At 55.6% G+C, this 26450-nt stretch overlaps 1 protein-coding gene across 1 annotated transcript; it reads right to left on the bottom strand.

Moving 5' to 3' along the window:
- Nucleotides 1–10118: 10118 nt before the first annotated feature.
- On the bottom strand, nucleotides 10119–21187 carry OSTC (oligosaccharyltransferase complex non-catalytic subunit). The gene is made up of 4 exons (XM_004612707.2): nucleotides 20966–21187; nucleotides 17896–17989; nucleotides 13160–13357; nucleotides 10119–10595 (listed from the first exon to the last, which is right to left on the bottom strand). The coding sequence occupies exons 1-4, from the start codon at nucleotides 21102–21104 to the stop codon at nucleotides 10577–10579; spliced, it is 450 nt and encodes a 149-aa protein (XP_004612764.1). The 5' UTR covers nucleotides 21105–21187; the 3' UTR covers nucleotides 10119–10576.
- Nucleotides 21188–26450: the final 5263 nt, after the last annotated feature.

Below are 26450 nucleotides of genomic sequence, written 5' to 3'. Positions count from 1 at the left end.
CGATCTGACAAGCAGGTTTGGCCGACTCTGAGCTCCCCCAAGCACACTGGGGACACGTCTCTCCGCAGGAACTAACGTGGACACAGTGGGCCTCGCAGCTCCTCTCAGCAGTCCCTTGCTGTGGCCTCTGTGTCATGCCCTGCAGGTCACACCTGCCGGGCGGGCGGGCGGACACGCCCCTGCATCTCAGCTCACCCCAGGCCCCAAACTCTGCTGCACAGCCTGAGAGTTTGACCGCGAGAACTGCTCCACTTGGGGCTGGAGCAATAGCACAGCGGGGAGGGCATTTGCCTTGCACGCGGCAGAGCCAGGTTTGATCCCGGCATCCCATATGGTCCCCGAGCACCGCCAGGAGTAACTCCTGAGGAACCCCTGGGCATCGCCGGGTGTGACCCAAAAAGAAAAAAAAAAACACAAAAAACCTCCTTCAGGCTTTTGGACCCGGCTGTGGAAGGAGCATGATGGAGGGGCCCGAGGGGGCGCCCTCGGACCCCAAGCAGCCCACTGAACTAATTCCGGCATGGGACCAGAGACCCCACGGCGTGCTGAAGCTGTGGGACCCGGGCATCCCCCAATTCTTTTAACCTGTCTCTCTCTCAACTCCTCCCTCCTGAACACAGCGCAGGGGCCGCGGTTTTCCTGAGCGCAAAACGGAGACGCCGAGCCTCTCTCTAGGTTTCTCCATCTTATGAGCACCATAAAAGGGTAAAAGTTTATAGTGATGTTATTTCTGGTTGTACTTTCCCTGGACTTTATACAGAAACCCAAAACCGCGCGGCCGCGGCAGCGGCCGCGCGACTTAATGTCATCTTAGTATGAGCAATATGTAATGGTTCCTTTCTAATGGGGCGGACTTTTGTGGGAGATCCTAATAGTAAGTCTGTTGCTGAAATATTAAAGGCAATCAAAGTGGTAGCCATCTCACTAGACTGAACTAAGCTATATCCCCACGCCGGCTGAGAAGAAATTTTCTTCTTTCTCGGGAAGAAACGCGGTGTGTCATCAACTACAGTGTGATGCCCATTAAGCAAACAGACCTGGTGGCGTGGGAATGGGATATAAGGGGAAAAATTATGTACAAGGAACAGCGGGACGCTGGTGGAATCTCGAGCCGGAGCCAACACCAGCGCAAGACCGTCGGTTCCAGAGACTGCTTGCAGATACTCTACTAGACTATCAACTAAGCCAGAGCCCCACGCCTGCTGATGACGGGAAATAACCATCCTTTTCGGTTTTTTTTTCCCTTGTCAGGCAGCGTGGCGATTACTAAAACAGGCGTGAACTCGGTGGCGCGGGGCAAGGGGGAAAAAGAAAAACTATGTAACAAACAGCGGGACTTAATATCTCTATATTCTTAGCAATGGAGAACTATCAAATGCCTCCTTGGCAATAGGACTGCTTTTCTTTTTTGGGGGAAACCCCAACAATGGTAGTGAGTTGTATGTTGAAACATGGAATGTAATCGAAATAAGGCGTAAACGAAGTGAAACATGTCATGTGCAAGGGTTGGGACTGGGGAGGTGGGAGGGGGCGGCAGGTATACTGGGGGGGTTGGTGATGGAAGATGGGCACTGGTGAAGTGAAGGGTGTTTGAGAACTGTATAACCGACATAATCCTGAGAACTATGTAACCCTCCACATGGTGATTCAATAAAATTAAAAAAAAAAAAAAAAAAAAAAAACCTCCTTCAGGGGCTGGAGTGATAGCACAGCGGGGAGGGCATTTGCCTTGCACGCGGCCGACCCGGGTTCAAATCCCAGCATCCCATATGGTCCCCTGAGCACCGCCAGGAGTGATTCCTGAGTGCATGAGCCAGGAGTGACCCCTGTGCATTGCTGGGTGTGACCCAAAAAGCAAAAAAAAAAACCAAAAAAAACAAAAAAAACACACCTCCTTCACTCTCCTTCCTAACACTCCACTCTCGGGCAGCACCTGCTCGCTGGGTCTGGCCAGGGGCTGAGGGCAGAGCCAGGCAGTGTCAGGGATGGAGCCGGACAGTGCCGAGGACGGAGTTGGGCGGTGTTGGGGAGGGGCGGGCTGTGCTGGGATCCACCCCAGCGCCTCACACTGTGCTCAGTCTCCAGAGTTTCACACAATGAGACCAACATCGCTGAGGGCTGGAAGCACAACCCCACCCCCCACCAGGGAGGGAAAAGCCCCTTGCCCAGGGTGCGAGCTGGCCTCACTGCCCGGGCACCTGCTGCCCGGAAGATGAGCCCCTCGGAAGCCCGCCCTCCCCATGGATGCCAGGGCTGGCGGGAGCTGCCTCAGGGTCTCCGAGCCTGTGTCCGGCCACTGCCCGCTGACGCAGGCCTGCAGAGAGCGCCAGGAGGAGGCAGGGCCACAGGACGGGTCGAGAAAAGACTGGTGCGAGGCAGGGCTTAGATAGGAGCAGAGTTAGTGACAGTGGTGATGGGGTCGGAGACCAGGGACGGTGACGCCCAGGGTCCCTCTCAGCTATGCTTGGCCATGCTGGTCAGTGGCCCAGTGCCAGGGCCCCGGGTCACTGTGGGATTTTCTCTCTCCGTCTTCTAAAGTACTTGGGGTTTGCGTTAGCCGCCCTGGGCCGAGCTTCGGCTCCCAGGGGCAGATGCTGGGTTTGGTTCTGGTTTGGGTGCTCGGGGGCGACTCTGGCTCTGCACTCCTGGCGGTGCCACGGGCTTCTCAGGCCACCCCAGAGGGGCCTGGGGGTCTCCAGGGCTGCGCCTGGAGTGCTCAGGCGACCCTCGTGGGCCAGGGGCAGAACCGGGTCTGGTGCGTGTAGGACAAGCTCCTTAACCCTCCCCGCGCCATCTCTGGCAAGGGGGCCGGTGGTGGAGCTAGATTTCCACCCGGGATCTTCCTCTCACAACCATGTGTGAACTGAGATGGACAGACAGCGACTCTCTGAGCCGTGTTGCAGCTCTGGCCTCTCAGCTATGTGCCAGGGCACGATTTCTAAAAGATGGTTTGCGTGCAGACAGGAATCTCTCTTTATCTGATTCCCTTCCACTTCATGGAGAGGTGCTCGCGCCTCGGCGGTGGATGCTGATAGGCCAAGACCAGCTTCGGGTTCCTAGCAGGTGAGTTCAGTAAGAGTCAGGGAGACTTTGCTTACTTCTCACTTGGGGTGTGCGTGTGTGTGTGTGTGTGTGTGTGTGTGTGTGTGTGTGTGTATCTGTGTCTGTGTCTGTGTTCAGTAAGAGTGAGGAAGACTTTGCATACTTCTCACTTGGGGGGTGTGTGTGTGTCTGTGTGTGTGTTTAGTAAGAGTGAAGAAGACTTTGCATACTACTCACTTGGTGTGTGTGTGTGTGTGTGTGTGTGTGTGTGTGTTTAGTAAGAGTGAAGAAGACTTTGCATATTTCTCACTTGGGGTGTGTGTGTATATGTGTTCAGTACGAGTGAGGAAGACTTTGCATACTACTCACTTGGTGTGTGTGTGTGTGTGTGTGTGTGTGTGTGTGTGTGTGTGTGTTTTCTATGTAGCAGCTGAAAACCTCCAGAACCCAACCACCGCCACACTCAAGGCCACTCCCCACGTGCTCGGGCCGAGCCTCACCCGTGAGGGAACCTTTTCCTGGACTGCGACACTTCACAGGACACGCCCTACCCATACTCCAAGAGCACTGCACCACCTTTGATGGGATTCAAAGTAGGAGGCAACCAAGCTTAGAGGGAAATATTGTATTACTTCGATTCTGCTTTGGGGCAGGGGTTGGGGTTCAGGATGGAAACTCCTGAAACAGGGTGGTGGGAAGGTGTCATGGTGGGATTGGTGTTTGGATATTAAATGTAATCAAATATTGTGAGCTACTTTATAAAATAAGAAGATTAAGAAAAAGAAGAAGAGTTCCCTCATGCTCCATTCCCCGTTGCTAACAGCTCACCTCCCAGCGAAAGCCTGCCCCGCCGCCCGGTGGTCCAGCCCAGAGATGGGCGGGCTCCGGAAGCCACAAAAGGAGCCGAGGTGCTCGCCCGGAACTCCCCCCATGGAATTTGTATGTAGGAATAAGCCAACATGCTCTCAAAGAAAAATTACGAAAGCTTCACACCAGCCCACGAAGACCGTGCTAAATGCCCAGAAATAAGCGGAACCAGGCGTGTGTCTTTCGTGGACTTCAAAGCATTCTTCAGGGGGCGCTTCCAGTTGAGTCCCCCACGTAAATGAGGCTCCCGGGATAGACCACACTCATGGCTGTTTCCCAGATGAAAGTGAGTGAGAGTGCTTGTTCCAACAGGTGAACGTGTCGCCAGAACCCACGTTCTGTGCAGACACCCCTACTCGTCAGAGCCTGGGCTCAAGCGAGTTCCCATCCAGTGGGGGAGTCGGGTGGCTCATGTGAAGTGGAGGAGAAAGACGGTCACTTCCTCCCCGTCCGCCTTCTGCCATCCAGGACCCAGGGTTACTGGATTCTTGTCACACTTCGCAGAAAAGAATTTCAGGAGTAGACAAGCAGTGAAGGGAAAGAGATTTTATTTGGAGGGTTTTTGAAGGGAAGGAGGGGGGGGGAGAGAGAGAGAGAGAGAGAGAGAGAGAGAGAGAAACGTGCTCAAGAGAGAACCCGGGCTTCTCCAAGGGTGAATAACGCCCCTGCACACACCCCAGCATTAGACAGAAAAGCATGAAAGTCCACATGTCAAGAGGGGAGATGCGGGCGACACATGTGCTCAGCCACATGGGCACAAGCAACAAGTGGGCTCAGGTAGCATATGCACGAGCTCCTTCGGTCACGGTGGCCTCTATAGGATTCTTCCAACCTGCCCCCACGTGGGGCTTCTGCCTTGGTCAAAGTCTGTTCGTTGCTAAGGAGGTAGCCTGAAGGGGGGTAGGGGTGTCCAGACTCCTGAGGGTCCGTTGCTGGCGCCAGGTGAGGGTCTCATCAGGTCTTGGTTCCTGTTTTCTGCAAGGTTGGCCTTGGCAACCTCAGAGCTATAACTTCCCGGGACATTCACTGCCATCCCCTGGGGCGGGGGCGTCCCTCTCTGCCGCCTGCCAACATCAAGTGGACTGGCCTGCCAGGGCCCCGGGGCTGCTCTTCCTCTGAGGACGAACCAGGGCCCGTTCCTGGACCTTCCGTCCCGATTCTGTGACAGCAAATGACGGCTCTGCCCTGATCCATTTTCTCATCAGACCTGCTCGCAGATTGCTCCGAGCATAAGTGAGGAAGAAGCTCGGTCCGGAGGGGAGACGGACATGACAGGCTTGTCCTGCCCGCGGCCGCGCCAGTGGCCACGGGCCCGAGCCAGGAGTGGCCCCTAAACAGAGAAATGTGCCCATAATCCCAAGCACTGGCTGTTTTCAGCGCCTACCATTTGGTGACAGTGTGACAGTGTGACAGTGCTTCCCGGGGCGAGGGGTCCTCTGAGGGCTGGAGAGCAGAGTGGAGGGGGGTGACAGCAGGGCTGGTGAGTCAGCGCTTTTCTTACGTCCGGCTCAGAAATGCTAATTGATGTGCACAGAGGACTCCTGGCAGCTCCGAATGACAAGAAGGACAATGGGCCTTCCTGAACCGGGTATTTCCTTATTCTTGTTTCACTTCAGCAAAACCTGGTTCCAGGACATTTTAAGGGGTGATGAGGGGACAAAGGAGGGCCAGAGAGTGGAGGGGGTCAGGTATCTGCCCGCTCGCGTCACCCAGGCCGGGCCCCTCTCCCTGCCCAGGGTCCACTGAGCAGAGCCAGGACTGGCGCCTGGCCTCTCTCTCCGGCCCATTTTCAGACTGTTCTTAAGTAGGACTGTTAAACTACCTGTAATGACAGTGACACTTCACTGTAGCAATGTAGCACTGTTGTCCCGTTGTTCATCAATTTGCTCGAGCGGGCACCAGTAATGTCTCATTGTGAGACTTGTTACTGCTTTTGGCATATTGAATACGCCACAGGGAGCTTGCCAGGCTCTGCTGTGTGGGCGGGATACTCTCGGTAGCTCTCCAAGAGGAATGGAGGAACCAAACCCCGTTTGACCATGTGCAAAGCAAACACCCTACCCACTGTGCTATTGCTCCAGTCCCTTAGCTCCCTAAGGGATTTTATTTATTTTCAATAGTGAAGTGACACTTCATAAAATAATAATATTGGAAAGCCATAAAAGACTTGGAGAAAAACAGAAATTAAGTTTCAGAAACAATTAGATTTTTTTTTTGCTTTTTGGGCCACACCTGTGCAGGGTTCCTCCTGGTTGTGCACTCAGGACTCATTCCTGGCAGTGCTCCGGGGACCATGTGGGATGCCGGATTTGCCAGGTGTCCTCCCCACTGTCCTATTGCTCCGGCCTCACATCCAGATCTTTCTAGTTTTCAGGTTTGAAGTCGCGTTTACTTGGCGTGGGGTGGGGGAGGGATACTAGTGTTAAAGCCCGAGAGACAGCGAGTGGGTAAGGTGCCGCCTTCCTCGCAGCTGACCCGGATTCAACCTCTGGCACCATATAAGGTCCCCCAAGCCCTGCTAGGATTGATTCCTGAGCACAGGGCCGGGAGTAAGCCCTGAGCACTGCTGGGTGTGGCCCCAAACCCCTCCCCAAAAGATATATTCGTGTTAGTGTCTCTGTGTAGACAAAAATCACTGAACATATAGATTAACCTTCCCATGGCTCTTGTGCCACATTCCAATGCCATCAGCCTTAGTCAGATGCACCGCCCAGCCCGGGGTCCTGGAGGACATCTCGAGTCCAGGGGACTGGACACAGCAGCTCCACCAATGAGCTGGTCACTCTTCAAGTCACGTGATTCGGACCTCACACCCCACGCATTCACTCTGCCTCGCTGACAAACGTCTTCCTGGCAAGATGGTTGTCGCTGTGTGGACCCTTCCCGTAGCTCTGGCCAGCCTCAGCCCCGTGCCATCCCCCGAGTGCCAGCAGGACCGGGCCAGGCTGGGCCCAGGGCAGGGCAGTGCCAACGTGGCCGCCTATTGGTTTGTCAAGGGCTCCCTCTGCTGGGAAGTGGCGTAATTGCAGACTGATAAGAAAACCCCAGAAATCAGAAACGGAATTGAAAAAGTGAGATGAGACCACTGAATACCACCCTTTCATTTTGTGAATTAAGGAACTTCCTACAAAACACGTATATGCAGAACTGCAGGAGGGTCGAGCCCAGGGAGACAGCGGTGTTACCGCTCACGTGGTTGGTCTGGAAGTACAGATAAGACATGGAGTAGGAAATGTGATAAGGTGCACTGTCGCACGGTCACACTGTTGTCCCCTTTGCTCATCGATTTGCTCGAGCGGGCACCAGTAACGTCTCCATTGTGAGACTTGTTGTTACTGCTTTTGGCATATCCAATACGCCAGGTAGTGTATTGGATATGCCAAATAAGTAGAGAGCCAGGTAGCTTGCCAGGCTCTGCCATGCAGGCAGGATACTCTCGGTAGCTTCCTGGGCTCTCCGAGAGAGACGAAGGAATCGAACCCAGGTCAGCCGCATGCAAGACAAACGCCCTACCCACGGTGCTAGTCATCTACATACTGAAGCTGCCTTCTGGTTTAAAATTGCTCCCTTTGTTTTGGCTCTTTTTTGGGTCTCACCTGGTGATGCTCAGGGGTCACTCCAGGCTCCGCACTCAGGAATTACTCCTGGCGGTGCTCCGGGGAACCATATGGGATGCTGGGGATCAAACCCGGGTGGGCCACATGCAAGGCAAACGCCCTCCCCGCTGTGCTATGGCTCCAGCCTTTAACACTGCCCCCTTCTTCCCTCAGGGAAACGGGGAGCCGAGGCCGGCAGACCAGGGTCACACTCAGCTCTCACCCTGTCCTGTTCCAGTGCTCAGACTTAGCTCTGGATTCAAGCTCTTCGGGCTGGAGCGACAGCACAGCGGTTGGGCATTCGCCTCTCACTCGGCCGACCTGAGTTCGATTCCTCCGCCCCTCTCGGAGAGCCCGGCAGGCTACCGAGAGTATCGAGCCCACACGGCAGAGCCTGGATTCAAGCTCTTCGTCCTGAAAGCAGGAGCTTGCGCTGAAGATTCTGGAACAACTCTGCAAGGGCCCCAGGGAGGCGCAGGCAGTGGCCAGCCCGAGGCTAGAATGACGAGAGCTCCTAGCAAGCCAACTACTCCGACACCAACAGCAAGTTGCTCCAGTGTTCACGCCAGGTGCGTAGAATCACACTGAACCTGGGAGAGACCAAGTGCCCGGTGAGGCCATAGCGGTAGCAGTGGGCTTGGCGCCTGCTGCGCGTGGGGCCGACCTGGGTTCAATCCCCGGCACCCCATGCGGTCCCGAGTCCACCTGGAGTGACCCCTGAGAGCCGAGGCAGGGAGAAGCCCAGGGCACTGCTGGGTACGGCCCCAAACCGAAGAAAAAAAATAGTGCTTATGATTGGATTTTTATTTCTTCAACGTTGAGAACTTAACATTGGTCCCAGACCCAAGATGGGGCCGCGCTCCTAGAGGTTACCCTTGCCCGGACCCTGAACTTCTTTTTTTTTTTTTTTTTTTTTTTTTTTAATTTTTTATTGTGGAAAGTTACAAAGTTACAAAGTTTTCAGGTTTAAATCTCAGTTATACAATGCTCGAATACCCATCCCTTCACCAGTGCTCATATTCCACCACCAAGAATCCCAGTATAGCTCCACCCCGCCCCCTCACACCCCAAACACCCCCACGCCCCTAGCCCCCCCACCCTAAGCCCCCCCTGCCTGTGTAACTAATAAATTTCACTTTACTTTCACTTTGATTGCATACAATATTTCAACAAAACTCACTATTATTGTTTGGAGAGTCTCTCCCCTAAAGTCAGACCTGCTGAAAAGGAAGCATTAGGTAATTTGTTTTCCATTGCTGAGGATGAAGAAGTGTGAGGTCGAGTGACCACACTTAGCGGCCTCTCAGTTTTGGGTTTCTGTAATTTAGTATTTTAGTAACTAAGTCCAGAGAGATATCTGCCAGAAGTTGCATCGTTGCCAACTTGTACTTCTCAGTTACATTATATTCCCTGAACTTCTGATGCTCGGTCACTCTTCAGTCTGAGGGGGGAGACTGGTCAGTCAGTGGCCTGAGCACAGACTCCATCTGCAGGAGGCCCGGGTTCGATCCCTGGCACCAAACAGGTGCTTGAGCACTGCCGAGAGTCTCTGGGCAGAGCTGGGTGTCTCCCCAGCGCCAGAGGATGTAGGACCAACTGCTAAAGGTGGTGAGAAACCTTCAGAGCTTCAGAACAAACTCGTCTTCCACACCGGTCACCCCTGGAGTGCAGACCAGGAACTTTTGAGTTTTCTTCGTGGCATTTACTGGTCTATGACATTTGATAGATCTATTTTATCTTTTGACTACCTGGTTTGCCTGCAAGAACAGAAGCCCTCTGACCTCCCTACGGGGTCCTGCTCACCCTCTGGCCCAGAGCTGCCTGCCCCAACGAGCACTCAAAGTTCTAGAGACGCACCTTACTCTAATTTGGCGACGGGGCCAGAGCAATAGCAGTGGGTCGGGCGCTCACCCAGGCTGGGACTGATCTCCAGAACCCTGGGGTCCCCGGCACCCGAAAAGAACCCTGGGCACACCCAGTGTAGCCCCCAGCAAAGCCAAAAAGAAAAAAGACATTGAGAAAAACAAATAAAACTTCATGACTAGCCACATTTAGAGAAAGAAAATACCTGCGGGGGAAATACTGTATTCTAAACTTAAGGTCTCAGACAAAGAACTGAGTCACGAGGGAAATAAAGCACAAAGCGCCATGGAAAACCCCAAGGCCTGGCGAGAAGTTACGGGGAAACCAGGTGGGTCTAGATGTGCTTTTGACTTGGGGCCACACCTGGTGCTCGGGGATTACTCTTAACTCGGTGCTCAGGAATCACTCCTGGCAGGGCTCGGGGACCATCTGGGATGCCAGGGATCAAGCCCAGGCGGCTTCGTGCACTGCAATGCCCGACCCCGGAACCATCTCTCCGGCCTGGGGACGCTTTTCCACGTGCTCCAAACAAAACGCCCCAAAGAACCCGCAGCCCAAAGGCCAGTGTCAAGGACTCCCCTCACGAGCAGCCGCCTCCCGAGGCACCTGCCCACAGCCCCGAGCCCTGGCCAGGTACCTGCCAGGGCCCCGAGCCCCGGGCGCAGGGACACTGGCCTGTCACAGGCTGGAGCCGAGTGTGAGACCGAGCGACGCCATCAGGCGGTGGGACGGAAACAGACAGAGGAGGGATTAGTCAGCAAAAGTTCTTTATTTCTGCTCCTTTCGGGCCGGGACTGTTCCAGAGTGCTCTGCACACAGCCCCAGGGGGCGCTGCCCCCACGGCTCAGGGGGCGCGGGTGGGCGTCTGGCCTCTGCTGTAGAACTCGTCTCCCAGAATCAGAAACAGCGTCTCCAAAAGAGCAGGGGGGGTTGTTAAAAAACCATCACTTTATTCAATAGTACAGTCGCAGAATCAAGTGTGATTTCTTAAAAAAGGGGAAACCACGAACAGCGTGGGCTGCGGGCACGGCCGGCGGGGGCCGTGACGACGGTGGCCCGACCCAGCCCCGCCAGCCGCTGCCTGCGCCCCGCTGCCCTCGCCAGGTGCTTCTCCGCTTCCGTCCCCGCCGCGTGTAGGTAGAAGACTGGGGCCGCCGTTCAGCTTCACGACAGGAGCAAACCCGGTGTCCACGGCCTCTCACGGCCCTCTAGCCCATCAGGTAGCCCCTGGGAACCAAACCGCACAGTGAGAAGCCAGCAAGACCCCCAAGTGCCCTCCTAATGTTCAGGACAGATCACACCACATCGTGGTCAAACAGGAGATCCTCTGACCCAGTGTACAAGGCCTGACACCCTGAAACGCCCCCTCGGAGGAGAGGCTCGTGTTTGGTTACTGACGTTCCAGCCTAGCCTAAGTTAAAGGGCTTGGGGCCACAGAGACAGGACAGCGCGGAGGGCACTTGTCTTGTGACCCGGGCTTGATCCCGGCACCCCGTATGGTTCCCTGAACACTGCCAAGAGGGACCCCTGCGTGCAGGGCAAGCCCTCACAGCACCAGGTGGGGCCCCACACATTAAAAATTCACTGTATCACTGTCATCCCGTTGATCATCGATTTGCTCAAGCGAATAACCAATGGTGCCAGTAACGTCTCCATTCGTCCTAGCCCTGAGATTTTAGCAGCCTCTCTTTACTCGTTCTTCCCAGCGGTGCCCCATTGGAGGCTCTTTCAGGGTCAGGGGAATGAGACCCTGCATTGTTACTGTATTTGGCATATCGAATACGCCACGGAGAGCTTGCCAGGCTCTGCTGTGCAGGCAGGATGCCCTCCGTACCTTGCCAGGCTCTCCGAGAGGGAGAACTAGGCTATAAGAGGTCGTGTGGCCGCAAATGCTGGAGCTTTGTTTTATAGTCTCTGGATCTTTAACGAATTAAAAATTTAATTAAAAAATTAAAAAAAAAAAACCCTAGACTTACACATAACCTTTTCAGTATCTATCTGTATTACAAACCATACTGCCCAAAAGAAGAGGGAGGGAGGGAAGGGGAGGGATAGAGGGGGAGAGAGTGTGTGAGAGAGCGAGGGAGAAAGTGCCTGCCACAGAGACAGACTGGGGGGGTGGCGGGGGGAAACTGGGGACACTGGTGGTGGGGAATGGGCGCCGGTGTTGAGGGACGGGTGTCGGAACACTGATGACTGACACCGTCATGAACAACTTTACAACTATATCTCACTGATTCAATTAAAAGGTTAAAAAAAAAAAACCAAAAAGCACAGAACCCAGACTCTGAGGAAGTAACTGTCACTATCTGGGCAGTGCAAGTGACCGGCAGCGGACACTCTGAAAGACGCCTCGGGGACAGCCAGTCTCCGCGAGCAGTGCAGGTAGGATGCGTCTCGACAGATCTCTTCTAAACCGCACCTCCACACAGCGGTGAGCGTCTAACCGTGTGACCTTCGCGTGCTATAACCTACATCTGTGACTGTCAGCCTCCGCTCAGATGGAAAGAATTAACCGAAATGGATACGGTTCTTGCTCAGCCACGTCCAAATCCTTAATTCAGCCCCACCTTAGGAAAAACTGGGGGATACTGAGAAAAACGACAACACCACGGAGCCAGGGCACCAGCTCAAAGGGCTGGCGGGCGCGGCTGGCATGCAGGAGCGCCAGGGCGCGACCCCCGGCCCCGTGTGGCCTGCACGTCGCCAAGGACGCCTGGCAGCCACGCAAGGCCAAGAGCTCCGCGGAAAGCACCCTCGGTGCTTGGCACAGTTCCTAAGCAACCGGCGCCCCGAGCTGCTCTCCGCGTGGCGTTGCTCTCCGGAAGCACTGTAGGGACCCGGGCGCCCAGGGGTGAAACCGGAGCACTGGGGAATGCGAGCTGCCGGGTCTGCGTCTCCAGCAGACGAGCTCGAGTGCGAGTCTAACAGTCGCCAGAGAGCTCTCTAGGGGCCGCAGGGCCGGTGCCGGAGGTGACACACTCGCGACCACTGCCAGCACCCGGGCCCTGGGCACAGAGACGGGGACACCCCAGCCCCCTCACTGGCGTGGCCTCCAAAAAGGGCTGATTTTTGTTTTAAAGATTCTGTAATCGGGTCCAGAGCAATAGCGCAGTGGGAAGGGCACTCGCCTGGCACACGGCCGGCCTGGGTTCGATTTCCGGCATCCCACAGGGCCCCCCGAGCAGCACCCCTGGGTGTGACTGACCTCCCCCCACAAAAAGAAAAGAAAGATACTGCAATCTTTCTGAATCAAATAATGTTACATATGCCCTCACCTAGGAAGTCACACGCATTTCTACCCAGTGGACATAATAAAGTCTACACAGCCCGAAGCTCAATTTCCCACCTTTCCCACTTATTCTGAGCCACTCTGCGGCACTCGGGGACGACAGGCCGGGCAGGCGTCAGCTGCTGGGCGGCATCTCCCGTCACGAGTCCCCACCCCTGGAGGAGCTGTGACCTTCCTTCCTAGTCTCAGCTCAGTGCTCGTCAAACACTATGGCTGCTGGCACCGACATCACCCCCATCACCCAGAAAGCACTGAGGAATCCACACCCCCCCCCCCCCGCAGGGCTCAGTGACTCGAAAGCGAAATCCCTTCCTTCCCCTGGGGCTGGGCAGGGGGCGGCCAGGGCGGCCGGTGGTCTCGACCTCACACTCCCGGCCTCAACCTGCACCTCCCTTTGGGTCTCGGGACGTCCATCTGTTCCGGCGACTACATGGGCTGTGCGGTTTCACCGAGATGCGCAGGAAGTGAGCCTGCTCACACGAGGGGCTCGGTCACTTACGGCAGCTTCATCCGCATGAACACGCGCGCCATGAAGAAGCTCAGCAGGACGCAGACGAAGCCGATGAACAGGAGAAGGAACCGGTTGAGCTTTGGAATGTTGGGGGCATTGGAGCGGTCCAGGATTATGAAGCCTAAACCGCCCATTGTAAACAGGAAGCTGGAGGCGAGTCCTTCCATGATATACTGTCCGTTTACTCTGAGGAAGAAAAGACCAGGACAGTAGGTGAAAAGCGTCTAGAAAAAGTCTCTTAAGAACATTTTCCCTTTAGATCGAAATTTCTATTTCAGCTGGAACCTTTTTGTGCTTCTGTCTTATTCCAGCCCTTCCACCTGCTTCGTTAGTGTACCTGAGTGTTCACCTTCTGCTCGGGAGACCTGTATTGGGTCCGTTATGCAGGAGGCATTATTTCAGGATCAGGGGTACAAAGAATAAAGAGACAAAAATCTGGGGCTGGAGCGATAGCACAGCGGGTAGGGCGTTTGCCTTGCACGCGACTGACCCGGGTTCGATTCCCAGCATCCCATATGGTCCCCTGAGCACCGCCAGGAGTAATTCCTGAGTGCAGAGCCAGGAGTGACTCCTGTGTATCCCAAGGTGTGACCCAAAAAGAAAAAAAAAAAGAGAGACAAAAATCTGTCTTTACAGAGCTTATTTAAAAACAAAACAAAAAACTTTACTCGGTTCAATGTAAAATCAACACTTTTAGCTGTTGTTTCTGTTTTTTGTTTGGGAGAGCCACAGCCAGCCGCGGTGTCGAGGGAACCGTGGGGCCCTGGGACCACCGTGGCTGGCTGTGGGTCGGCTGTGGACACGGCAAACACCCCGCCCGCTAGACCCTCTCTCCAGACCCAGCACTTGTTTTTCTAATAACTTTTAAAAACCATGTTACTTACATTTCTATTGTTAACTGCAAAATAATTTAGAATTATTTTGAAAACTAGAGATGTCGCCTTCTCCAGGTGGAATCCCGGCGACCATGAGCTTCTACAAACACGGCTCTGCTATGTGGGGACCAGGACTATTTCTCCAAACCGCGCGGCTGCTTATGCGGCCTCGCAACCTTTCCTGATATACAAAAAAACGCTCAGGAACAGCTCCCCCGCCCCTGAGCGGCCATGACCCCAGAGGCACAAACCAACCTCGGGACGCTGCGGCTGCTGGCAGAAATGCGCCTGGACTGTGAACTAAGCTACGGCCCCGTGCCGCCCCGGGAGGGGAAGGGTTTTTGTCCCCTGGAATATTCCCCTCTGCGGCAGCATGGACAGAGGTAGGAGCCTGCAGTGATGGGGCGGGAAATCTCACAACCCGGGGGGGGGGGGGGGGGAGGAGGAGGGGGCGGAACCAGCCCTGCTCCCTGCCCAGACGAGACCCCAAAAGCAGCCCACAAACGGCTCCTCCGCTCCTGAACAGCCATGACCCCAGAGACAAACCAATCTCGGAACGCAGGGGCTGCAGGCAGAAATACCTCTGGGCTTAATTACTAAAATACCAAATTCCAAAACCGCACGGCCGCTGTTGCAGCCGCGTGACATCATATGCTCTTCATTACCGGCAATAGAAAACAAATTATCTAATGATGCTTTTTCAGCAGATCTGATTGTTGGGGGGAAATTCCAAATAATAATAGTGGGTTTTCTGTCGAAAATTGAATGTAATCAAAGTAAAGAGAGAGTAAAGTGAAAAATCATCAGCCACACAGGCAGGGTGGGGGCTGGGATGGGGGTATACTGGGGTTCTTGGTGGTGGAACATGTGCACTGGTGAAGGGATGGGTGTTTGATCATTGTATGACTGAGACTTAAACCTGAAAGCCTTGTAACTGTCCTCACGGTGATTCCATTAAGCACTGTAGCACTGTCCCGTTGTTCATGGATTTGCTTGAGCGGGCACCAGTAATGTCTCCGTTGTGAGACTTTTATTTTTTTTTAATTGAATCTTGCCAACAAGAGCCTGGCAAGAGTCAATTAATAAAAAAAAAAAAGAAAGAAAGAAAGAAAACTGGAGTTGTGGTTTTGTGGGGCTTTTTTGGGGGTGTCTAAGATCGAACCCCGGGCCTCCTACATGCAAAGCAAAGGTCCACCATGAACTATATCCACGCCCTTCCTGAAAGCTCTGCAGTGGCCAACAGTCTCACTTCAAAGGGAAAGGAAATCACCAGGTTTCTGAGACCCAGCCCGGCAGTGCAGAGGCCAGTGGGGCACGGGTCACACCTGGGGCTCCTCACGCCCCGCGTCCACCCTGGCTTCTCAGGGGATAGCGGGAGGGCCCGAAGTTAGCTCTCAGGCCAGAGGACCTGCTCTGGCACGGGCGAGACCCTCGAAGAGCACTAGCAACAGGCCCCAAACAGAAGATTTGTCAACGGGGAAAGCGCTACCGGAAGTGTTCTTAACCAAGGCCCCGGAGGTGTGAAAGGATTTCTGGGTATCTGCAAGTCCTAATGGTTCTATGTAAACTTGTGTTTCTACTACGTATCTCACTTTTCTAGGACGTGGAGCGTTCATCAAATACTGGGTTTCCACGTCTGTATTAAGGGATCAATCATTGACCGTCTGTGCGGAGGTAGTGTATCTCCGGCGACTGCTTTCACTGCACACAAACCACACCCAAGCTCAAAGTCCTCGGGGCGTCAAGACAGGGAAAGGCCGTCCATGCTGTGACGCTCACCTGCCATTTCCGCTCTGGGCAATTCACAAACATCTGTCCAGGGGCTGGGGAGATGGTTCAGGAGGCAGACCCACGTGTGCACACCTGATCTGGTTCCATCCCCCGCACTGTACTGTCCCTTGAGCACTGCTCGAGGGGTCATCCCTGAGCACGGAGCCAGGAATAGTCACTGGGCACTGCTGGGGTGTGGCCCCAAGCCATCTCTACCCTCGACATCTTCCCAAGAATATTCTTTGGGGAGCTGGAGCAACAGTGCCTTGCACGCGGCCAACCTGGGTTCGATTCCCAGCATCCCATATGGTCCCCCAAGCACCGCCAGGAGGAATTCCTGAGTGCAGAGCCAGGAGCAACCCCTGAGCATCGCTGGGTGTGACCCAAAAAGAAAAAAAAAAAAAATAATAATAATATTTTGGGGGACCAGAGAGATAAGGCACTTGCCTTGCACGTGGCCGATCTGGGTTCGATTCCCTGGTACCCCACTAAGTCCTCTGAGCCCAGCAGGAGTGAGTGACCTCTGAGCACAGAGCCAGCTGTGGCCCAAAACCAAAGATAATTCTATGCAAATAATGTCTGCATATATGCGGGTACCAGGCACAAACGGCACCGGGTTGCGGCTACATTAAGGAGTCGGTTTCTTTCTTGTTTCTGTACCCCACCCGACAGTGCTCGGGACTGACTCCTGGCTCTGTGCTCAGGGCTCACTCCTGGCGCTGCTCGGGGCAGGGGGCCCACATGGCGCCAGGGCTGAAGCCAGGTCAGCTGCGTGCCAGGCAAGTGCCCACCCGCTGCCCCATCACTCTGGGCTGGGGAGTCTGTTTGCTGGGGTGGATTTTTTGGGACAAGGGGGGACTCCCAAATGGTGCTCCGGACACCCAGGGGGCCTTTCCAGCAGAATCTGGCCCACCAGGCAGGTGGTCTCATGACGTCCCAAGGCGCAGTGCTGTGCGGGCTCTGGAGGCTGGGACACCCCGCAGTGCCCGGTGATGCGGAGGGACCGAGGGGTGCTGGGGGTGAAACCAGGCCAGCCACAAGCACGGCACAGTGAGCTCTGACTCCTGCACGACGAGGCTCTCGGCCCGCCACGCTCCGCAGGCCACACCAGCAGAGCGAGGGCGGACTCCCGGTTCTGTGCTCAGGAGTCATTTTGGACAGAGTTTAGGTGATTGTACAGAGCCAGAATCGGACCAGGGTCCAAGCCAGGGAGTGCTGCATCCCAGGCAAGCCCATTACCCCCTGCATTCTCTCTACGGCCCCTCAGAAGCATCTTTAACAGAAAAGCATGGCTCAGGCCAACCAAACTACACAGCAAGGGTGTGTAGTGCCGAAACCGAGAAACCCAACTCTCAAAAACTATTCTTATTTGGGGCCAGAGTCATAGTACAACAGGGAAGGCGTCTGCCTGGCACACGGCCAACCCGGGTTTGATCTCCGGCATCCCATATGGTCCCCGAGCACTGCCAGGAGTGATTCCTGAGTGCAGAGGCAGCAGGAGCCCTGAGCATCGCTGGGTGTGACCCAAAAAGCCAAAACCAAAACAAATTATTCTTATTTAATAGGGTAGTCCAGATGAGTTTTCTTTCCCCCCTTTTAAAATCCCACAGTGCCAGGAACTGAACCAAGGGTCTCATCCATGCAAGGCAGACTCTCAGCCCAAACCTTCCTTTCCTTTGGTCTCAGACTACTCCCAGTGGCATGCAGGGGCTCCACCAGCTCAGTGCTTGGGGTATGTACCACCAGTGCTGAGGACGGAGCCCAGGGCAAAGAATATAATGCCAGCTGGCCTTGAGACCGATGGCTACTTTAAATAGGTGATTATGTCAAGCACGGTGAAACATTCTATTCCCGAATGAATTACATACGCTTCTTATTTAATACGGTAGTATTAAATTAGATTTAATTCAATTAATTTAATTTAATTCAATTCAATTCCTGCTACCTCTGAACTTACCATTGTAAAGCAGCTATTGTCCAAACCCAGATGGACCCACGTTTCACGATGGTTTAAAATATGCAGCGATGCCCTGGCAACCTTCTCTGCCTCCACCAAATTGCTCAAGAACTAGCTCTCACCTGTAGGCCAAGAACGCTACTGGTCTCTGGTGCCCGTGTTCGTCGGTCATAGAGCCGACACTTGGAGGCTCAACAATAACGTCATAAATTATTCCTGTCAAAGAAAAAATACGGATCAGACGGGACTCCTGACTTTTTAAGATAACTTGAATTTTTCCCTGCCGCTAAAGATTCATCACTGTTTAAACAGGCCCACTCTGACTAGAACTTTATACTCAAATGAGCCCAGCTAGCGTTCTCGATTCAGCCAAGCCATTCGGAATTTAATGCCATGTATTAGGATGACTTGGGAAATGGCTCTAAAACAGGAGTAACCATAAGAGAAACATAACCGATGGCCCCTCCTCTACCTTTTGTTTTAGGGTGACATCTGGTTGTGTTTAGGGGGTCACACCTGGCTCAGTTTTCGGAGCGGAACATGCAACTCTCTCTGGCCCCTAGACCTGTTTTTGAAAGATTATTAAAGACTAAAAAAAGGTACTTGACACAGGTAAGTACCACTCAAAAGAAATGGAAATGATCTCCCATAAAACCTCCCCCTCAGCACTGAATTGTTACCTGTATCCAACTGTGCCAGGTCATTTTCCCTTATAAACTGACAGGCGAGCGTGAACCTGACGCCTTCCTGGACTCTGCTTAAGAATCCCGACTCTGGGAGGTGGAGAGATGCGGCAGGGCTGGGCTTCATGCCCGGCACCCTGTCCATCCCCCAGAGCACTGCCAGAAGGAACTCCTGGCTGGGTGTGGCCCCCAAACAAAAAGCAAGCGAGGGGCTGGAGTGATAGCACAGCGGGTAGGGCGTTTGCCTTGCACACGGCCGACCCGGGTTCAAATCCCAGCATCCCATATGGTCCCCTGAGCACCGCCAGGAGTAATTCCTGAGTGCAGAGCCAGGAGTAACCCCTGAGCATCGCCGGGTGTGACCCAAAGACCAAAAAACAAAAAAGCAAGCGAAAAGAACTCCTACTTTTTTTTTTTTTTTTTTAGAACTCCTACTTTTAAGTTCTGGTGCTGAGCGAGGACACAGCGTGGTGGCAGGCAGCCCACCCGCCGTGCGTGAACCCTGCGTGACCTCTGTGTCACACCCATCAGATAATGTAAACAGTCATAAAACTTGATTTTTTTTTTTTAAGTTTTCAGGCTGCACCCAGTGGTGCGCAGGGACCACTCCTGCCGTGGCCCAGCGCAGGTCAGGGGTCTGCAAGGCAAATGCTCTGCCCACTGGACTATCTCTCCGGCCCCCACTGTTCGCACTGTTCGAACTGGACGTAACTCCTCACGAACAGAGTCCACACAGGCACCGACGCTCACCAACATCAGTCTGAGCTCAGGAGCCTGGTCCCACCACCCGCCAGCCTCACCCAGACCTGCCTCTCTCAACTCGACTCCCACCAGCAGCATCCCCCAGGAGCTGGCCACACCCACTTCATAGTCGTGGTCGCTGGTACTTTGGGGGCCACACCTGGCAGTGCTGGGGACTTGTCCAGTGAAGCTGGGGGCGGCCAGCCTGGGCCAGCGGCAGCCAGGAAAGGGCCTTCACCCCCGCGCTGCCTCCCGGGCCCCGATCTGACGTGCTAGGGGATCTCAAGTTCACTCGCTGCCCGAAACGCTTCTGTCTTCCATCTCAGCAAACGGACCTCCACCTTCGCAGAGGCCCGAAGCAGCCGCCCGCGAGTTTCCCGTGTTCACGCGTGGGCTTCCTCCTACGGCCATCCACGTGACCAGAGAGGGTCCACGTCCACAGGATCTCTCCCTGCGCTTCCTGCATCTCCCGCCTGGCCCGGCCCGGGTGGCGACCGAGCTTCCTCCCCGCCTGGCCGCCACGCCTTCCTCCCAACCCTCAGAGCAGGATCTGCCCTTCCTCGGGATCCCGCGCTAAGGTAAACGCTACTCCCAGCCCCGCGGTCCCGCAGAGCGTCTCGTTCTTCTCCTTCAAGACTCCTGGCTCTGAGGGGATCGTGATTGACTAGGGCAGGGGGAACCATCTGTGATGTTTCTGCATGTCACAGCCGTGACACCCTAAGCTTCGGGGAGCCGGGCCCCCACCTCCTTCTGTCCACTGCTGTCGCTGGAACCCCAGAGGCTGTTGCTTAGCCCCTCTCTGCTGAGTCTCAGCCACAAATACCATTGACTGGGGCTGGAGCGATAGCTCAGTGGGGAGGGCGTTCGCCTTGCACGCGGCCGACCCGGGTTTGAATCCCAGCATCCCATAGGGTCCCCTGAGCACCGCCAGGAGTGATTCCTGAGTGCAGAGCCAGGAGTGACCCCTGAGCATGGCGCGGTGTGACCCCCCACCCAAAAACACCCTTGACTGATGAACACACACTCCGGGTTTGGGAAGAGACTCCGCTGCAGGGCAACCGCTCCCCTGCAGGGGCAGATCTCGCAGCGGGGCCACTGAAGGTGCCCTGGCCACCTCCCCACGGGCGGGCACCATCTGCCCATCACAACCACCACTGCGGTGGGGATGGGGAGAAAGTTTCCTGCAGGAAAACCCAGGCAGGTCTGGACACGTCCCTGAGTGGCCCTAAGGGCGCCTGCACGGGGACGCGATGATGCTCTTCCCGCCCCAGGCGCTGACCAGGGCGAGGGTCCCGGGGTCGCTGCCGGGGGTCCCGCCGACCTCCTGCCCACGGACTCCGGCTGCAACTCCTCGCCCGGCGCCCGCTCCGGGTGGGAGGCAGGGCAAAATGAGAAGGGGGGGGCTGTCTGCAGCGAAGGCCCTCCCGCGGCCCCCACGACCCCAGACCCACCGCTGGGCACCCGCTGGGCACCCCCCGGGCTGCGCTGCCACCTCATCCCTGCACCAGCCCGGCTGCCACCTCGCCCCTGCACCAGCCCGGGTCTCCCTCCCGCGCAGGGGGCCGCCCCCGGGGTGTCCGGGCAGCGCTGGCCCCCCCGGGGGGCTGCCCCCTGCACCCCGCGCTTGCACCCCCCTCCCGGCCCCCAGGCCCCGAGCCCCCTTTGAGCACGGGGGAGGCGATCCCGGCCGTTCCTGAGGTGGCCGCGGTGGGAGGACGCGGCCCCCGGACGGGCGGGGACCCCCGCTGCCCCCCGGGCCCCCCCGCACCTCCGGTGATGAGGAAGTAGGACACCACCACCAGCGCGTACACCGTCATGGCCGACGGCATGTGCACCCAGGGCGGCTTCTTGAGCTTCAGGTTGGGGCACTCGAGCACCAGGAACGGGACCCGGTAGAGAGTCTCCATGGCGGCGCCGGCCCGGGCAGCCTCGGCCTCCCGCCCCGCTGGCCCCGGCACACTGCCCGGAAGCCGCGCCGCCTGCGCGCATGCGCGGGGCCGGGACCGCCCCCCCAGAGGGTCCGCCACGCTCCGAGAGGACGCAGGGCCACTGCGGGAAATTAAAAACAAGGAGCAGCTCCAGAAAAGGGATCCACAGTATGATTTTGATTAAGATATTATTTAGTATTCTTCGTAGTAAATCTGGTAAAGAAGCGTTTTACTGCTTGTGGAGAAGATGTGTTCTTACACACCTTCCAGGGCCCGTCTCCCTTCGGACGTGGCCTATCCCGAGAGGCGGAGGAGCCCGCCGAGCCCCGCCCACCTGCGCCTGGAAGCTGATTGGACGCGGGACCTTCTGGGTACCGGCGCTGCGGGATGAATGGGCTCGGAGCCCCACAGCCCTAACCCGCACAGGTGGGTTTGGGGGCTGTTGGTTTTGGTTTTGCTTTTTGTGTTTTTCTTTTCCCCGCAAAGCACTCGCGCATGTCCTAGGTTTCTGAGCTCTTAGTTTCCAATGTCGTCGTACTGATGAGAATGATAATAATTGTTATTAATAATTTGGGGGAGGGGGCGTTTTCACACCTGACGGTGCTCAGGGAACCATAAGTGGTACCGGGGGTTGAACCCAAGTTAGCATCATGCAAAGCAAGCATCTGACTCGCCGTACTGTCCTCCGGCCCCTCCTGAGTAAACCTTAATGACCAGAGACCAACAGGTTGTTCTGGCTGTACTATGAAAATTCTGAATGTGCCAATTCTCTCCGTTCCACCGCTGTCCTCTAGTGATGACGTCTCTTGGGCTACGTTTACAATCCAAGTGGAAGAAAATTGTGGAATAAAGATTCAGTCTTTAGGGTTGGACAGGAAGACCTCAAGGTTTATTGCTTGTTTATTTTTAATAAATTTTTTCCTCTCTTGGGGGCTGGAGTGATAGCACAGCGGGTAGGGCGTTTGCCTTGCACGCGACCGACCCGGGTTCGAATCTCAGCATCCCATATGGTCCCCTGAGCACCGCCAGAGGTGATTCCTGAGTGCATGAGCCAGGAGTGACCCCTGTGCATTGCCGGGTGTGACCCAAAAAGCAAAAAATAAATAAATAAATAAATAAATTTTTTTTCCTCTCTTCTTTTTCTGTAACTCCTTAAGATTTGACAAATGTCAGTGTCCTTTTGGAGTAAGAGTTGAAAGTGACTGATTATATAAATCCATTCACATTAAGACATATGTATCTTTATTGCTAAACCAAATCTTAAAAGTTTCCTGGTGCTAGGGGTCAAACTCAGATCTTCATGCTTGTAAAGGCATAAGTTAACCACTAAATCACATCCCTGATCCCTTAAAAAAAAAAATTGTTTCTGAGACCACAGGTTTGTACTTGAGGCCATGAATTGGTTCTGCACCTGGAGTTTAATGTCTAATTTTTGTACTTGTTGCCACACTCAGCAGGGTTCAGGACTTACTCCCAGCTCGCTGCTTGGTGGAGTAATCACCCCTGGGGGTGCTCTGGGGACCATTTATGATGCCAGGCCCAGAATCAGGCTTGGCAGCATGTGAGATAAGTGCCTTGACCCCGATGCTGTCTTTGCAGCGTTCTGCCCAAGGGCTAGACCCAGCAGGATTCTGGCTCCCGGCCAAGTTTCCTGGCACTGGAAGAGGAGACTCGGGAACTGCAGGCGTCACACAGTGCTCCAGAGGAGTCCACGCACGCGTCAGGGCTCAGGGTTCCCGGCCACACGCCCGCCAGCTGCCTCAGAGCACGCCGCGCCCGCACGCCTGCCTGGCGCTCTGTGAGGTGCGGGGAGGCCATGTCCTTCTGTAAGAACAGCTGTTCCGGGGGACGGGAGCTGGCCACTGAGCCTTGAGAGTGTGGCCACCATCAGGAGCACCTGGGCGTGTGACAGTCACACTGCACGGGGTTGTGCTCGGCAGGATCACAGATCTCCTTGTGGCACTTGTGGCCTGGTGGCACTTGAGCTCTCTTCCCCCTCGAAAATGCCCACAGATCCCCACCGCGTCGAGCTGTCACTTGGGGCAGCGGTAGAGTTAAGAGCAGGAAGAGGCTGGAGACTTAAGGACAGCGGGGAGGGCTCTTGCCTTGCATGTGGCCGACTCAGGTCTGATCCCCAGCACCCCATGTGGTCCCCCAAGCCTGCCTGGAGTGATCCCTGAATGCAGAGCCAGGAGGAAGCCCTGAGCACCGCTAGAAGGCCACCCCCCAACCCCCGCCCCGCCCCTGCTCAATAATAAGAGGGTGTGGTCATATTGGAACATTGCATGCATGAAATTCCTTTTATTACCCATATTATAAGTCATGGTGCTTAAAATTTGTTTAGTGAGAGAGAAGGGCCTGGAGAGATAGTACAGGGGTTTGGGCGCTTGCCTCGCGTGCAGCCAGCCAGCCCTGGTTCAATCCTGGCACCATCCAGGGCTCCCCGAGCACACTCAGACGTGAACCCTGGGGGCGGGAGCAAGAACACAGTGGGTAGGGAGTTTGCCTTGCACACGGCCGGCCCAGGTTCAATCCCTGGCATCCCATATGGTCCCCCAAGCACCGCCAGGAGTGATTCTTGAGTGCAGAGCCAGGAGGAACCCCTGAGCATCGCTGGGTGTGACCCAAAAAGCAAGAAAAAAGAAAGTGAGCCCTGAGCATAGCCAGGTGGGGCCCAGTCCTGCACCTCACCCACAAAGGGGCCGAGAGCTAACGGTGGGCGTCTCTGGCTTCAGCCTCATGATGAAAAAACGGCAACAAGGCAGGAGCAGCGCGATGGGGGAAGTGAGAGGGCCCTGGGTGGACAGTGACCGGCGAGTCCAAGGGCGACTGTTGGGAGCCCCGTGGCCTGGCAGCCGGCTGTGTCCCCAGGAGAGCCAGCAGGTGTGGTCCGTGCGGTGTTAGGACGGCGGGACTGTGGCTCTGACCGTGGCGTGGTGACCGTTGCTGTAAGCGTTTGGTGAGTTGGTCTGTTCATCTCGGCAGCAGAAGCTCCATGACAGACGGGGACGTGGGTGGAAATGGAAAAGAGAACAGTAGCGAGGGGCAGGGGAGGCGGCGTATGCCGAGACCCCAAGCTTAGCCCCCACCCCAGCACTGTGTGTGTGTGTGGGGGGGGGGGGGGTCCTGGCCCGAGCAGGCCCACGGCCCCAAGCTGAGAGGCCGGGAGGGATGTGCAGGTGCCTGGGAAAGTGGGAGAGGGGCGGCGGGAACGGAGTGGGCGGGAAGACCCGGGTGTCCGGGGAGACATCCAGCAGCAAAGGGGGAGGCCCCAGGCCCGCTGCCCGCCCCGACTCTCCCCTCTCCCCGGAGAGGCTGGAGACTCGCTGCAGCGTCAGCCCCAGCCAAGAAAGGGGAGTTTCTTTCCTTCTTTCTGTTGTGTTAAATCGCTGGAAATAGACCCTACATTTGCCACAAGCACCAGCGTCCCCCAACTGCCTTCCCATCACCCCCACCCCGCCCCACCCAGCCCCCCCCTCTCTCTCCCCTTCTGGGCATTGTGTTTGCAATACAGACATGAAAGGTCGTCGTACCTTTACCTCCTTGTAACACTCAGTTCTTGGCCAGCTCGATCGTTTCCAGCTTGGACAGGGGAGTTTAGAAGTTTGTGCCTGGAACCACAGCGCTAGTTGCAAGCAGCCAACTCGGGTCTGATCCCGGGCATCCCCTATGGTTCCCCGAGCACTGCCAGGAATAACCCCTGAGCATCACCGGGTGTGACCCCCTCCCCAAAAGAAGTCTGTGCCTGGCGGGCTCTAGATGTGTTGGCCGGAGGAGAGGGCAGGAGGGAGACCGCTGCGGTGAAGCCGGGGCCCGTGGGGCGGGGGGCAGCAGGTGTTCCTTTAGGGGCCACACCCGGCATCTCGTGGGGGGTTGTCCCCAGTGTGCTAAGGGAACTGTGCTGTGCCAGGGATTGAACCCGGGGCTCAATGTAAAACAAACCGTCTCTCTGGCTCCAGAGTTCAGATTTATAAATTTTATGTACAGAGATACAATCATCATCATCATCATCCTGTTGATTGTCGAATTTCTCGAGCGGGCTCAGCAACCTCTCCATTCGTCCTAGCCCTGAGATTTTAGGAGCCTCTCTCTACTCGGCCTTCCAAACAGTGCCGCACTGGAGGCTCTTTCAGGGTCAGGGGAGTGAGACCCAGCTGGTTACTGGCTTTGGCATTTGAATACACCATGGGAAGCTTGCGAGGCTGTCCCTTGTGGGCAGGAAACTCTCAGTAACTTGCCAGTTTCTCCCAGAGGGGGAAGTATGTTATAAGATATTGCTTCTGGGAGCTTGCTTTTAAGTCTCTGGATGTTGGCCATTGATGGGATTACACACACCTGGGTTCCTTTGCCGGTACCTTCATGCGTGAGGCCTGTCCGAACGTGTGGAAAGGGGCCTCGGGCATGGCTGTGGCTAGGCTCCAGTGGTCTTCGGCCGCCGGGAGCTCTGCTCAGGGTGGGGAGGGAAGCTGGAGCCCATCCCCTCCGAGGGGCCCCGGGGAAGACAGCCAGGCGTGCTGGCAAGAGACTCTCTGTCACAGATACAATATTATATAAAATTATACATGACCCAAAGCACACATACAGCTAGAGATACAAATCATTTACATGCATAGACAAGAAACTTTTCAAGGAACCTGAGGATAGGCACTTGTGTTCCACCTTTCCTGAAACACTTGGAATTCTTGTGTGCGGGGGTCCCACAGGGAGGGCATTTATTTGCCTGGCATGCGGCCGACGCGGGTTCGATCCCCAGCATCCCTTAGCATCCCCGAGCACCACCAGGAGTAATTTCTGAGTGCAGAGCCGGGAGTAACCCTGAGCGACGCCAGCTGTGGCCCCCAAACAAGCAGTGAAGCACTTGGGACTGACCCCGGGCGCCTTCCTCCGGCTTGGCCGGGTGCAGTTCCTGGCGGTGGCCGCGGAGGGGCAGCACTTCTCTTCTGTAGCACCCGCGGCGCCGCGTCATTCTTCCCGGCCACAGACTGCGGTGTCCAAAGGACACGCGCGGGCTCCTGCACCAGGCAACGGATCTCAGAGATGCCCGCCTGCGCGCTCCGATCAGGTGAGCGCAGTGGACAGCACAGGCACGGGGGGACGCTGCCCCCGGCGCCAGCCCCTCTTCAAGGCGCAGACGGTTTAGTCTTCCAGTAACGAAGGAAAACTCACGTGAAAGCAACACTTTCAGATGAATAAAACACCAAACCCAGGATATTTTCTTTTAGAGCTAGTTGCAAGTTGCATCGCTAATCATACCGACTTAGAAAATTTCTACATGTATGTGTCTGACAAAGTTTATATATATATATATATATATATATATATATA

The sequence above is a fragment of the Sorex araneus genome, chromosome 6 (assembly GCF_027595985.1).
Source record: "Sorex araneus isolate mSorAra2 chromosome 6, mSorAra2.pri, whole genome shotgun sequence".
Classification (NCBI taxonomy): Eukaryota; Metazoa; Chordata; class Mammalia; order Eulipotyphla; family Soricidae; genus Sorex; species Sorex araneus.
Note: the sequence above shows the minus strand (reverse complement) of the source record. Positions and strands in the feature narration are given on the sequence as shown.